The sequence below is a fragment of the Brachyhypopomus gauderio genome, chromosome 20 (assembly GCF_052324685.1).
Source record: "Brachyhypopomus gauderio isolate BG-103 chromosome 20, BGAUD_0.2, whole genome shotgun sequence".
In the NCBI taxonomy this organism is placed as follows: domain Eukaryota; kingdom Metazoa; phylum Chordata; class Actinopteri; order Gymnotiformes; family Hypopomidae; genus Brachyhypopomus; species Brachyhypopomus gauderio.
The window spans coordinates 11008083-11024380 of NC_135230.1; the positions used below are offsets into that span (position 1 = coordinate 11008083).

At 40.9% G+C, this 16298-nt stretch overlaps 3 protein-coding genes across 3 annotated transcripts; 1 reads left to right on the forward strand and 2 right to left on the reverse strand.

Moving 5' to 3' along the window:
- Nucleotides 1-1889: 1889 nt before the first annotated feature.
- On the reverse strand, nucleotides 1890-3313 carry LOC143484352 (uncharacterized). The gene is made up of 3 exons (XM_076983042.1): nucleotides 3055-3313; nucleotides 2635-2766; nucleotides 1890-2539 (listed from the first exon to the last, which is right to left on the reverse strand). Exons 1-3 carry the CDS (start codon nucleotides 3185-3187, stop codon nucleotides 2292-2294), a joined length of 513 nt encoding a protein of 170 aa, XP_076839157.1. The 5' UTR covers nucleotides 3188-3313; the 3' UTR covers nucleotides 1890-2291.
- Nucleotides 3314-6393: 3080 nt separating this feature from the next.
- Nucleotides 6394-7137, forward strand: LOC143484280 (histone H2B 1/2). Its single transcript, XM_076982930.1, has one exon. It carries the CDS (start codon nucleotides 6394-6396, stop codon nucleotides 6766-6768), a length of 375 nt encoding a protein of 124 aa, XP_076839045.1. The 3' UTR covers nucleotides 6769-7137.
- Nucleotides 7138-14423: 7286 nt separating this feature from the next.
- LOC143484503 (histone H2B 1/2-like) lies at nucleotides 14424-16253 on the reverse strand. Its single transcript, XM_076983247.1, has 2 exons — nucleotides 15883-16253; nucleotides 14424-14602 (listed from the first exon to the last, which is right to left on the reverse strand). The coding sequence occupies exons 1-2, from the start codon at nucleotides 16251-16253 to the stop codon at nucleotides 14566-14568; spliced, it is 408 nt and encodes a 135-aa protein (XP_076839362.1). The 3' UTR covers nucleotides 14424-14565.
- Nucleotides 16254-16298: the final 45 nt, after the last annotated feature.

The following is a 16298-nucleotide window of genomic DNA, read 5'->3' on the forward strand; positions in this document are numbered from 1 at the left end:
CAGCACGAGTGGCGTGAGCAGCGCGAGGGTCCGCACGCCGAAAATGACGTAATCGCGGTGGCTCCACCCGTGCGCGAGAGCCTCGCAGTTTTGTAACTTCGCGCGCACAGCGCTTCAGCGCAGTGAACCAAGTCATGTTTGCCGGGTTCATACACCTTTATAAGGTGGAATTAAAGCACTTGTACGTCACTTTCAAGGTCCATTTCAACGCGTTCTCAACGTTAAATTTAAGTTAAATATTTATACATATACTCGAAATGACTCGAAATAATTGGCTTTTTATCACATTATTTAATGGTGGTTTATTTTCAAAACGCCCAATCTTAACGTCTTCACGTTCTCTCATGTTTCGTCCTGGAATTACAAGAGGCTCGTATTTGTTAACGTAATAACTGTTCAGTCAGACAGATATTTGTTGTGAAACGAAGTAGTTACATTTTCAAGCATTTTAAAGTACTTTAGCCTAAATTCCAGCACTAATGCAACATTACAATTGGTCAGGTAAATGTTCGTTCCCCTGTTTTGAGGGGTGTTTCTTTATACTACCACATATTGCTTCGGACTACACTGCAAAAAGAATGTGACGCAGCAAGTAGCCTCCGCCGTTCGCGCAGGTGTACAGAGTCGCGCGCTATACGATCACGCCAGGCAGGAGGGGGGTAAAAACTTTTCTACGTAACATCCGCAAATCTGAAGGCGGAATGAACCGCAAGTCAATTAAATGACACCGCCGTCATCCATCCAGCGCTGATGAGCGCCAGTGAGAATCATATTTCGGCCACAAAACAGATAGCACGCGCGTGTGTTGTTTATTATGATTTGACGGATTTTTTCCCCAAAAAAATCAAATGACGGAAATCCGTCGTAGTGACGGAGAACTTTAACCCATGGTACAGGTACTAACCTTTATAATCCTTTATTGAATAATGTACTTATCTTTAATGGTAACAAAAATAACATAGCTATTGTAACTGACCTTTCTCCCCATCAAAATCATGTGATGCTTCCCACCTCATCACAAATGTTGAAGCCAGATGGCCAGGATCCGTGTATGATTCCACACTGTACAACAAATCTGAACAGAGTAGGCCTGTGGTAGTTTTGCTAGTTGTTCATGCAATGTAATAGTTAAATCATTGCAAACCCTAGATGCGATATAGGACACTATGACAGCCTCCTTCATGGAGACAGAGGGTATCCCTGCCTGTCCTATAGAGCCTACCTTATGACTCCCTATTCAGACCCTGCACCTGGACCAAAGTCCCGCTACAATTAGGCCCACAGCAAAAGCAGGGCAAGAATTTAAATGACCCTTGGAATCCTCGAGGCCAGGTTCCATTGCCTGAAAGGGGCTCAGAGTTACCCCTGAGAGGGTGTGCCACATAATAATGGCATATGGTATTACACAACATTGTAACCATCCAGGGTGAGCGACAGCCTACCAACTCGGACATGCCCACAGACGAGGAAACTTACATGCATGTGGGTAAATCTGCATAATTTGTGTGAAAGTTATGGAGAGACATGACACTACATGGGATGTGCCAGCCAGTGGCAGCGATGGCACAGGGTGTGGAGGAGTGTGATGGTAGAGATGCTCGCAATGGACTGATGCAATATATGTCATAACAGTTCAATTGTTGCCATTGCCTGTGTCACATACACAAAGCAATAAAGCTGTGATTGTCAAACTCATTATCCGCTGCTGATGTTAAGACAATTAAAACAACATGATGCCCCTTAACACATACCATTATTGTATGTGGTTGCTCTAATTATTGGTAATATAATTTGGTATTACTCAAACAGGCTGAACACACCCTGCATAAAAAGGCATCAGTCATACAATCAAATGAAATCAAACTTTTACTGATCACATGCATAGTAATACACAGTAAGTACAACTTGCAGTGAAATGTTTAAGTACAGTCTGCTCACACTGAGCCATTATAATAAAAAAGAGAAAAGATTTGTAATGGTGTAAAGAAGTGTAATAGGCGTAGATAAACTGTAAAAAAAGAGATACGCTTGACAAGTACAAAAAGTACAAAGTTTCAACAAGTACTACTAATAATAATAAAAAAATATATATAAAACACCCTGAAATAAAATTATTTACAATGTGCAGTTGGTGGTCAGGTATGAACAAAATGTGCAAAACAAAGTGTAAGCAGTTGTATGTTTACCTGTAAACAATCATGTGCAAAGGTCAGCTATTTAAGAGTCTGATAGCTGTTGGAAAGAAAGAAGTCTTTAATCTAGTTGTCCTGCACTTCACATTTTGTGTGCTTTTACTGGCGTCTGTCTCGCATGGTGTTCACAAGTTCGCCAAGCAGCCCGAGGAAAGCCCGGTTGAAGGAAATCGTTTCCGCCAACTCCGCTCTCCTCAGTTCGGCTTCTTGTTGCCGGGCCTCGCGACAATCACGGAGCAGCAGCTGGATGTGCTCCTCACGCTGCTCGTGCATCCGCACATCCTGTGCCTGCATCTCCAGAAGATATGTGCCGATATCCAGGTACGTCTGGGTCCTTTTTCGCTTGCCTTGACAAAAAAAGAGGGTAATGGGGGTTGATTAGTAAAACTGAAATGCGGTACTCATGCTACTCCGGTGCTTCACATGTTTTTGTGTTCCTCACCTGTATAGGGCCGCCGGACAGGCGTTTGGGATCTAGCCGGTGTAGAGACCGCTGGTTCCGTGTATGACACAGATGATGCGGGGGAGGCGGGAGGTTCCAAAGAGGTGCTCGCCTCGTCAGTGGAAGGGGAATCTTGAACGTAAAAAATAACAAATGTTAAACACAAGCATTCCCGTGAAAGCAACGATATAGCGTAACTGCACAAAATGTGTAGCACGTCATCCGTGGTCATGCTTTGTTTATGGCTACAGCTAACTAGCAAGGCTCCACGCTGTGGCTAAGAGCTAGCTATTGTACAGTAGTGACTGTGGTGGTAACATTAACTACAAGCACAGCTCTAAATTCCTGGGTTTGCAACAGATGCGTTCATATTACGTCTTTTACGAGCCTAGTAAAACTGTGAAATCACAATACACTCACCATTCTCCGTGGCCTCCAGCACCGACATTGCAGTGTCCAGCACGTTATTAGTAGCAGTAGTAATAGGCCGGGTTTTGTTGAGCTTAAACTGTTGTTTTCTTTCTCTGTGTTCTAAATGTGGCGCTGGAGGCATTTGGATGATCTTGGCATTTGGCTCCGCCTCCTCCAGTGCTCTATTGTCTTCAAGCAGGTCCTTTAGAGCAGAATAATATCGGCGCGCTAGGCGTTAGAGCGTCACTGTTCATTAAGTGGTGAAAGAAGCTCAACTATGTCTGGAAGAGTCCTCTAATAAAAAAAATAAAAAATGATAATAGAATTAAAGGTGTTAATTTAAATGGAAATATAGTTAAAATTACAGCATATGCAGATGACATCACTGTTATAGTAAAAACAAAACAAGAGTTTGAAATAGTCATGGATTATTTTAAATTATATGGTAAAGTGTCTGGTGCTGAATTGAACTTATTGAAATCAGAATGTGTCTGGATAGGCGATCACAGAGAGAAGTTTAACATTGAAGTTCAGGAAAAAGAGGAAATAAAAATTTTAGGTGTGTATTTTGGGAATAATGATTGTATAAATAGAAATTGGGAGAAAAAAGAAGAACTAATTTCAGAAGAGTTAAAAAAATGGACATACAGCAAATTGAGTTATAAAGCAAGGATTAATATTATTAAAACATACATTTTAGCAAAAATTATTTTTCTCTCATGTGTTTTTCCTCCCACAGAAAAGTGGTGTAAAATTGTTAATAAACTTTGTGTAAAATTTTTGTGGAATACAAATAGAGAAGTTACAAAACGTAAGTATATTTATAAAAGTAAGGTTTTAGGTGGTTTGGGGGCTTTAGACGTTTCTTTAAAGATTAAAATAGCGACGTGTAAAATCATAGCTAGTGGAATTGACAGACAGGTAATGTGGATTGGTAACATCACAAACTGGAAACAAAAATTTAAAGGTAAAGTAAGAGATAAGATTCCATATTATAAATTAATTTTTAGTGATTTTGTCAACCGCTATGAAAATGATAAAATAGATTGGTTACATGACTCAAATAATAAAATATATAATTTAATAATAGCAAAAGATTATGCACATGAAATAAATTTTAAAACTCTTTCTTGTGATGAAAATAGGTTTTGTATTAAAAACCTTTTTAATCAAAATTTACCTGAAAAGATGAGAGATAATGCCTGGTTAATTGCTGTAAGAAGGTTACCTGTTAGAGCTGTAGTTCGATGGAGTTGTTTTGTTAAAACTGTACAATGTCCAATGTTAAACTGTAATGAAGAAGAAACTTTAGATCATTTTTTGATGGAATGTCATCGATCTTGTGAAGTGTGGGACATGATGAAGGACATTGGTCTAAAAATTGATATTAACTTAAAATCTGTGGCATATAGACTTTTTGATCAATCTGTACCCGTTACATTTCATGAATTTTATTGGTTCATTGTTTGTGTCACTAAATATCAATTGTGGAAAACTAGAACTCGCATGACGATCGATCAGCAATTTGTACCAGGTAAGCAAGTTTTGAAAAATATTATATTAAAAAGGACAAGATCTTTAAATATTATATTTAAAAACCCTACACTGTGGAATTCCCTGTTGCTATAAAATAATAATAATTTGCTGTACAAGTGATATGTGGTGATATAATAATTTTGTAATGTTATGTATGGTTGAGTATATCGTGTATTGTTTTTGTATCTGATATTTTTCTTCAATAAAAAAAAAAAAGTAAAAAAAAAAAAAAAAAAAAAAAAAAAAAAAAAAAAAGAAAGGGTGGTAAAGGACTTGGGAAAGGAGGCGCTAAGCGTCATCGCAAGGTTCTCCGTGATAACATCCAGGGCATTACTAAGCCTGCTATCCGCCGTCTGGCTCGTCGTGGCGGTGTAAAGCGTATCTCCGGTCTGATTTACGAGGAGACCCGTGGTGTTCTCAAAGTGTTCCTGGAGAACGTGATCAGAGACGCGGTTACCTACACCGAGCATGCCAAGAGAAAGACCGTCACCGCTATGGATGTAGTTTATGCTCTGAAACGCCAGGGACGTACTCTGTACGGTTTCGGAGGTTAAACCCTGAACTAAAGACGAAAAACAACGGCTCTTTTCAGAGCCACCCATATAATCTGTTAAAGAGTTGTTCCGTGTCTTCGTACCTACAAATGTTGAATGAAATACTGACAAAGGGCTATTAAACTCAGTTTAAATACCTCACTGTAGTGATGGCAAAAGTAGGGCTTTTGAGAGATGGAATCAAATGAACCAATTGATTCGGAAAATGATTGGATCTAGCGAAACGTTTGAATCACACGCCACAGTGACATCTACTGGGCAACCAGAGCCTAAATCCACAACTTTTTCTTAACAGAAAGAGAAGTAATGTTTTTAAATTATTTAAATGACATTAAATATTCCCCCATAGCATATTGTGTCCTTAAATAAATAATTTTATAGTCATAACATAATTTTGCAGAGAACAGGGTTGTTTCAATTATGTCATTAAGATGTATTTTTAACTGATAGTCAGCGGATTGATATAGCTGACATTAATTTTACATGGCAAGGTAGAGACATGCTTGTCTAATCCAAATATATTTGTATAGCGCTTTTCACAACACATGTTGTCACAAAGCGCTTTACAGGATTTACAAGGTTAACAATACTATGGGTCCAAATCCCAGACAAATATCACAAATCTCAGACCAGCTGCTTGAACTTAAGTGCGGACTAAAACGTGCGAAAAGATTCGAAACGTATCGAAACTGCGTGACGTAACGAACCCCGTTTTTGGAACAGTAACGTGACTTTCCCCTTTGATATGGACTTCAGTTCGATTTCAGGATGATTCAGTTCGATTCCGCGTTTGACGTCACTACCTCACTGTCATTTTAAACCACGCTTCCTTAAATGAGTAGAAAAGTGCGATATGACAAATCGAATGAGAAACAGTGACGTAGCTAGCATAGCCTAGCTTTCTGTGCGTTCTTTCCAAGAAGGGACGCGGAAAATCCAAGACTTTTAATATTTAATATTTTTAACATGCTGATGGCATGTTGCAATGCTCAAATATTGATTAATCACAAAACATAATTTTAAAAAGAAAAATCCAAGAACTGTATGGTTGGGGCGGGATTAATAGACGCTACCCCGTCGCAATACAGTGACGGAGCAACGATAGGAGGTCCGTGTGAGGGGGGGGTTGTTTCTGGCCAATAATAATTTGCCATCCCCACAGTGGGGCAGCCGTGTTCTAATTAGCATACCAGAGTCTAAATAAACGAAGTGCTCTCGCGTTAATTTTCATTCTGTTGTTCGTTTTTCTACAACTACAATGCCTGAGCCTGCGAAGTCCGCGCCTAAGAAGGGATCCAAGAAAGCCGTGACCAAGACGGCGGCTAAAGGAGGCAAGAAGCGCAGAAAGACCAGGAAGGAGAGCTACGCTATCTACGTGTACAAAGTCCTGAAGCAGGTCCACCCTGATACCGGTATTTCTTCCAAGGCGATGGGAATCATGAATTCCTTCGTGAACGACATCTTCGAGCGCATCGCTGGTGAGGCTTCTCGTCTCGCCCACTACAACAAGCGCTCTACCATCACCTCCAGGGAGATCCAGACCGCTGTGCGCCTGCTGCTTCCTGGTGAACTGGCCAAACACGCCGTGTCTGAGGGCACAAAGGCCGTCACCAAGTACACCAGCTCCAAGTAAAGCGCGATAACGTCGCTTTAAAAAACCCAACGGCTCTTTTAAGAGCCACCCACACTTTCGCTAAAAGAGTTTCCATATCCCAATTGGCACGACGACCAAAACTGTTTGAAATTCCCATTTGGCGCCACTTTTATCTTGCCAATTATGGTAATCTCCATTCTCCATGGTGATTACTTTTAAATAGATTAGAACTCGCCTTTTTGTAGTTGTAGGATTGTTTGTCTACATTGGCGTGCTAGCTGAACTCTAGATTATTTTCCTCCAGACTACAGGTGCGTCTCAGTAAGTTAGAATATCATCAAAGCAATCTGTGCTTCCATAACACCAGCAGTGACCCAGGCTGATCGCCTCCATGCCACGCTGCATTTAGTAGGCCAGCATTTCTGAATTAATCATTACTTTCAGTTGGTCTAATATTCTAATTTTCTGAGAAGTTTAGATATTTGTTGGCTGTAAACCGTAATCATCAACATTAACAGAAATAAACACTTGAAATAGATCACCCTATTTGTGATGAATCTATATAATATATGCGTTTAATTTTTTGCATTTAATTACTGAAATTGATTAACTTTTTGATGATGTAATTTACTGAGATGCACCTGTATTAGTCTGTATCTCCCTGCTGTAGGCTGACTCATCCCCACCAGAGATTAGACTAGTGAGGGTGGTATCAGCAAACCTCAGGAGTTTGTGTAGAAGAGTAGGGGAGAAAGGACAGGGCTTTGTATGGAGTGAGCCCTGATGGTCTGGGAGTCAGACACGTTTTCCAAGTTTCAAATGCTCGATTTCTGTCAGTTAGGAAGTCTGACCCACCAACAGGGAACGTCAGACACATGCAGATGGGAGAGCTGGTCTGCAGTAGGGCTCGAATGACTGTAGTGTGGAGCTAGTGTTTCATGTGAGTGGGCAGTGGTCAACACATTCCACTGCTGGTTGTACCATATACTACTATGTGCAGTATGTCAGAAATAAACTTTGATTTTACTTTCTGAGCAACTTTTCATAAATCCAATACATTTGATCACAGTTATTGATGCAGACAGTAAAATTACCTGAAACACTTAAACAGAGGATTCTCCCAGAAAAGTGAAATCTTTATTAACTATTTAGAAATTTCTATATTTATGCATAAATTTGACCTACAACTTAATCAGATTGTCACAGAAGTCCTAAAATAGATTAAGAGAACCAGATCAAACAAAAAAAAAAACAAAAGTGTGCACAATCCGTCATGCACCACTATATACACATACACACAGCATATAAATTAGTTGTCATGTCCTTGCTGGGACAGAAAGTCTACTGTGGTTTAATTCATAAAATTATCAAATAGTTATTAACCATGTCTCTGAAATACTGAAAATACAGCACATGAAATGGTCAGATTTGTGGTTGAAAGAAGGCACCTTCACTGTAATAAGAAATAAATGTTCTTGATAAAGTGATATCTGTAAACTGCAGAGCTCAATGCCATGCAATAATCAGTAGAAAAGTAAAGGTTTTTTAAGGTCAAGGTCACATTTAAGGAACTTCCACTATAAAACAAATGTTATTATTATAAAAACTTCTGTAAGTTGATCTACAATAGAGAGCTTGCTGAGGTAAAAGCCTGTTTAAACATGCACTGGCCACTGAAAAACTGTTAACATCCCTGTATCCATACAGTCCATTATTGGCTGTGTGGTTATAATCCAGTCAGTTTGAAGCAGTTCTTCACATCTTTACTCTCCTCTTGTTCAGTATCAGTTGTCATTATTACCGTTTATTTGAACATCATCATCTTGGCTTTCTGAAAGCATCAAAGTCACAGCGTCATTCTGACTCTCCACCATCAGTGAAACTGTTTTCCAAATGAGTGAATCTTGGTCTTTGTGAGACATTTTCCTTCAACTTCTTGCTTGCTCTCAACGTCTCAGGCCACACTGTCACACACCATGACGTCCTGAGCTGCACCAAACAGTGTTGTGACCATGAGTGTTTTTCTGATGCAACACTTGGATAGGTGATATTTCCATGCTCAGTCAAGGTAACATGGATGTGTGACAAACAGCTATAAAGAAAACACAGAGAAATCATATTGCTCTAACCCTAGCTGGATGAAAGGTACATACAGAGCACTGCCTGGTTTGGTGGGCTCATGTGTACAATGTGTACCATGTGTACGGGCTTATAGATTTGTATAGTTTTGTCTATGTCATTGTTTGTTGTCCATTGTTTGTTGTAATTGATTGTTCTAAGAGAAGGACAGGAACACTGCATGCATGTTGTTTTTTTTAGGAAATCTTTTACAGACTCAGGGCGTACTCACACTAGGCACGGTTTGCTCGTTCCGTGCTGGGGCCCGGTTATCCCCCCTCCCCACTCCCCCGCTGGCCTGCACTCACACTCGCTTCAGCAACCCGGCCCGAGCACGCTTACGTCATCACAACGCCGCTTTATTTGGAAAAAAGCGCGCTCGCACAACACTATAGAGTTCACGATTCTCTTTTTATTGTATTTTTGGAGTCGTTTTGGGAGTGCAGAAACACGGTGCAAGCACAGATTTATCGATAATTTAACACAACGATTGTCTGCTAATCGCTTTGCCGCTATGACTGTTTAACGTGAGCGTCGCATCACTGATGTCATGTTTGAGTTCCAGCGAAATGAACCAATCAGACGAGGCACCAAGCGGGCCCGGGCACGGATAGCGCTCACACTAGAAGCGAACCGTGCCCGAGTCCACATGAATCGTGCCCTGGCCCACCTCTTCAAAGCGGGCCCGAGCACGGTTAACTGATCCGGGCCCGGGCACGGTTGGAGCGCTCACACTAGCCAAACGAACCGTGCTTCGGCAGGCAACCGTGCCCGGGCCCGGATCACAGAGCCTAGTGTGAGTACGCCCTCAGTTGGTTAAGTCCCCCGCACACAGTGAGCAACAAGCTGAGGAAATGGTCACGCATGCCCGTTTGCTCAGCTAATTGCTTACTGTGTGCGCACGCTTGAGACAACATTTTCTGCCTCTCGTGCCTGTGAGACATTTATCTAACGTGTTTGATATTTTCAGGCACGCGTGCCTGAAATCTCACCATGTGCGCTCGCCTGAGCAATTTGGCTCAGCAACATTTCGTCACCAGCCAAGTGGAAGCTCGCTTGGCGTCACATGACACTTCAGTGTCACGTGGTACTGAGGATAGGGTAGACCAAAACAAAATGGCTGGATTAGATAGTCTGACAAATGAAGAAAAATTTGGTCTTTTTGCCGTTTTACTGCTGTGCCGTCGCCGTAAAAGATGTGTATCACTAAGAAGACAGGCTTTAGATTAGAATATTGCTCACAATGTGAGTAGCTTTACTTTGGAGCTCATGAGAACTCGTGTTTCTTGTATATCTGCAGACTGTGAAATGATAGATTCTGGTTTCAATTCAGAAGCCTGTGTACACGGATCACTGGGAACTGTTGAAACTAATCTCTGAATTCCATTTTGATTGATGGCTATTTTGAGATATACACCATGTAACAACTGGGAACTCAATCCCATTGAAGATTTTGTAAGAGAAGTCAAAAGACGAGCTGCAACACTTTTTATGGTATTAGCTTGGCAAAAAAATACTTGACCATCTCCTTTGTTCATTGTGTAATACACACTCATAGTATTTACTTGTTTCAGTTGAACATAATTTCATTTCCTTGTTCGAGTTTATCGTTTTGTTCATTCAAACATTCATACTGTTGGTTTGGTCGAAGTGAACCAGCTAGGGGCTTTTTTGGCAAAGCCATTTGATAGTTTTCCTTATAAAGAGAAACTTAGAATTAAACAGCATGGCACATCAACACCCAAGACTTTAATCTATGATTTGATGCAAAAGTAGGGAAAAGTAATGGATATTTTCAGCTCTCCATGTATGATGGAGTTAGCTGACTGACTGGAATTGCTGTGATAAAGAAAATGAACTCTTGGTCATGCATAGCAGGGATCATGTTTTGTCTGGTCAACATTGGGTTTTGGGATATGTCTAAATTTGACCAGGCATATAAAAGCCATGAAAAAGGGCAAAGCACAGGTGAGTGCATGTGCAAGGTTAAGTTGCATGGGCAGGGTCAGGGTTGAACATGCAATTAATGAAGGTGCCCGCATTCATGTGGCAAAACATAATGAAAGTCAAACAAAACAGGGGCTTCTTAAATCACCTTATTGATATAACTTCCTTGATTGGCAAACAAGAGCAATCATGATGACAGTAGTGAATCATTGAACAAGGGAAATTACAGGGAGTTCACAGAAACATCTTAAAAGGAACTTTGTCCTGGCCACACAGAAAACACTGCTGATGTCTGGAATTGTCTCATTCTGTCTAAAATGACTAGATCTCTGCTCTTGCAGTCACTGTTTCTGAAGAGAGTAGAGATGAAATTCAGGCTGCACACATTTTTGAATCGCAGGTGCATGAAACAACTGATGTAGTGAACATTGACAGAAAGTTGGGCATGGCAAGGAATATCGATAGTGTGGGTAAAATTCAATGTTTAAATCTCATCATAATCTCATCCTTGATTATTCCATGTAGCTGATACCTCTGTGATTTCTCAAATTGGAAAGTTTCAAAGAAGAATTTGTCAATCCAGGGAAGTTTGATGACATGAGAAGGCATTCCAGAGTGTCCTGAAAAGTTTTGGCCTATACTTTGATTAAGGGAGACTGAGGTTTGAAGTTCAAGTCCAGTATTTAGATCAGGACTAGCAGGGTAACAGGGGAAAGCTATGTGATTTCTCAGTTTTTCCAAATTGACATGGAGTTGGACAGTGCAATGCCTAACTAGTACAAACTGTTAACGTTAGTGACAACAATTGGAGCTACATCTGTGGGTGTAGAAAGGAACTTCTCCTGTTTAAGAAAGTTTAAGTCTTACAACTTCAGCACATTGGGCCAAGGCCGGCTAAGCAGCCTCTGCTTGCCAATGAAAGGACACTGGTCAGGTTCCTGGAAAAGATGCCTGCTTGGTATGATAGTCACAGGACATTTTCTTGAAAATTAATGGATGGCAGAATTTATTTATAAATAAACTGACATTTTTTTTTATTTAAGCTGACAATGAGCTTCCCCTCTTTGAATGACCAGCAGCCACCACTGAAAACATTTCACTCATTTCAGCTGAATTTGAACTCGCCTCAGAAATCTGTCAGTTGATAGAAGACGATTTTCCTCTCTATTGGCCTATATCACTGAATTAGATTCTTCTGTTCGCTCAGACGTAAGAATTTGAAGAAGACACAATAATTTACCATCTTATTTACAGATTGTAATATTTATTTGCCATTAGCACCGAGCTCGCCAATACAAGCAAATTTTCAAGATGATGGGCTATATATATTATATATTATATAGAGCCTCTCTGTTAGATGAAGGTTAGAAGAGGTAGAGGTTGTGAATCAGTAAGTGCCCCAGGTGAGCAAGGAGGAAGTAAGGGCTGCAATTCAGAGAATGAAGTGTGGTAAGGCAGTTGGACCAGATGATATTCCAGTGGAGGCATGGAAATGTTTGAGAGAGACAGCAGTGGAGTTTTTGACTGGGTTATTTAACAGAATCTTGGAAGGTGAGAAGATGCCTGAGGAGTGGAGACGAAGCATAATGGTGCAGATTTTCAAGAATAAGGGCGACGTTCAGAGCTGTAGTAATTACAGGGGAATAAAGTTGATCAGTCACAGCCTGAAAATCTGGGAAAGAATAGTGGAAGCTAGGCTTAGAGGAGAGGTAGAGATCTGTGAGCAGCAGTATGGTTTCATGCAGCTAAGTTTACCACAGATGCTATGTTTGCGGGGAGGACAGAGGGAAGGACAGAAGGAGTTACATTGTGTGTTTGTTGACTTAGAGAATGCTTATGATAGAGTACTGAGACAGGAGCTGTTGTATTGTATGAGAAAGTCAGGAGTAGCAGAAAAGTATGTGAGGGTGGTGCAGGATATGTATGAGAACAGTTTGACAGCAGTGATATGTGCGGTAGGAATGACAGATGGGTTTAAAGTGGGGGTAGGACTACATCAGGGATCAGCCGTAAGTCCCTTCCTATTCGCAATTCTCATGGACAGACTGACGGACGAGGTTAGGCAGGAGTCCCCTTGGACTATGATGTTTGCTGATGACATTGTGATCTGTAGTGAGAGTAGGGAGCAGGTGGAGGTGAGCTTGGAAAGATGGAGATATGCTTTGGAGAGCAGGGGAATGAAAGTGAGCAGGAGTAAAACAGAGTACATGTGTGTGAATGAGAGGGCAGACGGACAGGTCCAGTTACAAGGAATTGATTTAGTGAAGGTTGACGAGTTTACCTACTTAGGGTCGAGGGTACAGAGTAATGGAAAGTGAAAGGGAGGTAAAGAATAGAGTGCAGGCAGGGTGGTGTGGATGGCATAAAGTGTCTGGGGTGATCTGTGATAGAAGGGTGTCGGCTAGAATGAAAGGAAAGATCTCTTGAACAGTCGTGAGACCTGCTATGTTGTATGGACTGGAGACAGTGGCACTGACAAAGAGACAGGTGAGGGAGATGGAGGTGTCTGAGATGAAGATGTTGAGATTCTCATTTGGAGTGACGAGGAAGGATAGGATCAGAAATGAGTTTATTAGAGGATCAGCACATGTAGCATGTTTTGGAGATAAAGTTAGAGAAGTGAGATTGAGATGGTTTGGACATGTACAGAGGAGGGAGGAGAGGTATATTGGTAGGAGGGTCTTGAGGATGGAAGTTCCAGGCAAGAGGAGGAGAGGTAGACCTAAGAGGATGTTTATGGATGCAGTGGTAGAGGATATGAGAGTGGATGGTGTGCCAGTGGAGGACACTCAGGACAGGGCCAGATGGAGGAGTTTGATTAGGAGGAGGAGATGGAGGAGTTTGTTAACACCCCATTGCATTAGTATCTCTCCAAGTGTTTTTCTCTACGATAAACAGATTTTATAGAAGTTATTAAGTGTTACTTAAAGGGGTGTGGCGATAAGGTGATTGACAGTTAATAGCTGCGTTGATTGACATCTAATACCAGACACTCAAACGTGAAGGCGCTCAACAGCAAAACTATCAAAACTCTCGACAGCAGTATTAAAACCTTTTACTTTTGTAAAACGTCAAAAATGTCTTTATACAACACCTCAATGTCTTGTTCTGCAGATGTGAACTTTAAATAGTCAGTTGGACATTTTTTTCAACATAAAAAAAAGTGTGCCATATTTTGTCAATTGTGATTTTTACACAGCAATAAAAATTTATCCTCCGCGTTTAACCCATCTGTGCAGTTAGAACACACGCACACACACACACACACACATTTGTGATTATTAGGGGCAGTTGATCACACGTGCCCAGAGCGGTGGGCAGCCCTAGCCCGGGGAGCAGTTGGGGTTAGGTGCCTTGCTCAAGGGCACCTCAGTCATGGCCTCAGGTCTGGGAATCGAACCCACGACCCTCCGGTCACAAGACCAGTTCCCTACCACCAGGCCTTGACTGCCCCAACTTACTTAATCACATTTTAAATATAACACAGGTCAACAGCATTTTTGGGGCCAAAGATATTTCAACGAATTTAGGGTAACTTTGGGGTGCTGATTCTGAATATGTCATCAGTTTTGCCAGATTGGCTCAAGTTTTTGAGATTTTTCGTGAAATGTGTAAAAAAAAAGACGTAATTTGCTACACGCGCATTAACTTTATTTTATTTTATTTTATTTAAAATAGGCCAAATACACTTTTTTTATGAAGTCTGTTATGTTTCTTCTATGTTTTTGCAGTGTATATTCACCACAAATGTAACAGAATGTGTCTGGATCGTTAAGACAACTTCTTCTTGATGAGTTCATGCTTTTCACTGGAAAACAGACAACAACATAAAGTTAGTGCAAAAATCAAGCTATGAACAAACTTTTAGAACACTAATTAACAAAAAACTATATTGAGAACTGCTCAGTTCAAGTACTAATCCCAAGAAATTAATGAGATGATGCGTCGCATTTACCAACAAGTGCTATAAATAAGATACCAGAAATCTCAAAAACTTGAGCCAATCTGGCAAAACTGATAGCATATTCAGAATCAGCACCCCAAAAATACCCCAAATTCACTAAAATATTTTGGACACCAGTAAAATTTTTTTTTGTTGACCTGTGTAATATAATAATAAATGGTTTATTAGATGCAGCACAATACAGCAAAAAAGATGCCTTAATTGTCAAATTTGAACAAGCCAGTCCAAAGATATTAAAATTTAAATTGGCCCTATATTTTTAATGCAATTAATCTAAAACAAAAAGAAATCTTGTGATTAAGAAATGTGCTCTAGTTTTAGCATTTGGCTAGTTTTTCTTTTCCGTGTCCGCCGTGATCATACGGTCTCTGGTCTGACCCCTGGACCACCCGACTCTTCTACTTCTACACTAACAGCTGTGCCTCCATGAGGCAGCCAAACTCTTGAGGTTTGGTGATACCTAATCTCTGGTGGGGATGAGTCAGCCTACAGCAGTGAGATAGACAAACTAATACAGGTGCATCTCAGTAAATTATATCATCAAAAAGTTAATCAATTTCAGTAATACAAAATTTAAACACATTAATCACAAACAGGGTGATCTATTTCAAGTGTTTATTTCTGTTAATGTCGATGATTATGGCTTACAGTCAACAAATACCTAAAATTATTATCTCAGAAAATTAGAACATTAGACCAACTGAAAATAACGAACTCAGAAATGGTGGCCTACTGAATGCAGCGTGGCATGGAGGTGATCAGCCTGTCTGTAGCACTGCTGAGGTGTTATGGAAGCCCAATTACTTTGATGATATTGTAATTTACTGAGATGCGCCTGTATTCTGGAGCAAAATAACCTAGAGTACAACTAACACGCCATTGTAGACAAAAAATCCTACTACAACAACAAAAAGCCAATAAACTCTATTCTACTTAATAGTCACCACGGGCAATGAAGATTACAATAGTTGGCAAGATAAAAACGGCGCCAAATGGATATTACAAACTATGTCTTGGTCAGCATCCCGCATGTACAATTATAATATGGAAACTCTTGTGGCGAAAGTGTGGGTGGCTCTTAAAAGAGCCGTTGGGTTTTTTAAAGCGACGTTATCGCGCTTTACTTGGAGCTGGTGTACTTGGTGACGGCCTTGGTGCCCTCAGACACGGCGTGTTTGGCCAGTTCACCAGGAAGCAGCAGGCGCACAGCGGTCTGGATCTCCCTGGAGGTGATGGTAGAGCGCTTGTTGTAGTGGGCGAGACGAGAAGCCTCACCAGCGATGCGCTCGAAGATGTCGTTCACGAAGGAATTCATGATTCCCATCGCCTTGGAAGAAATACCGGTATCAGGATGGACCTGCTTCAGGACTTTGTACACGTAGATAGCGTAGCTCTCCTTCCTGGTCTTTCTGCGCTTCTTGCCTCCTTTAGCCGCCGTCTTGGTCACGGCTTTCTTGGATCCCTTCTTTGGGGCAGACTTCGCAGGCTCAGGCATTGTAGTTGTAGAAAAACGAACAACGGAATAAAAAACTGCACAAGA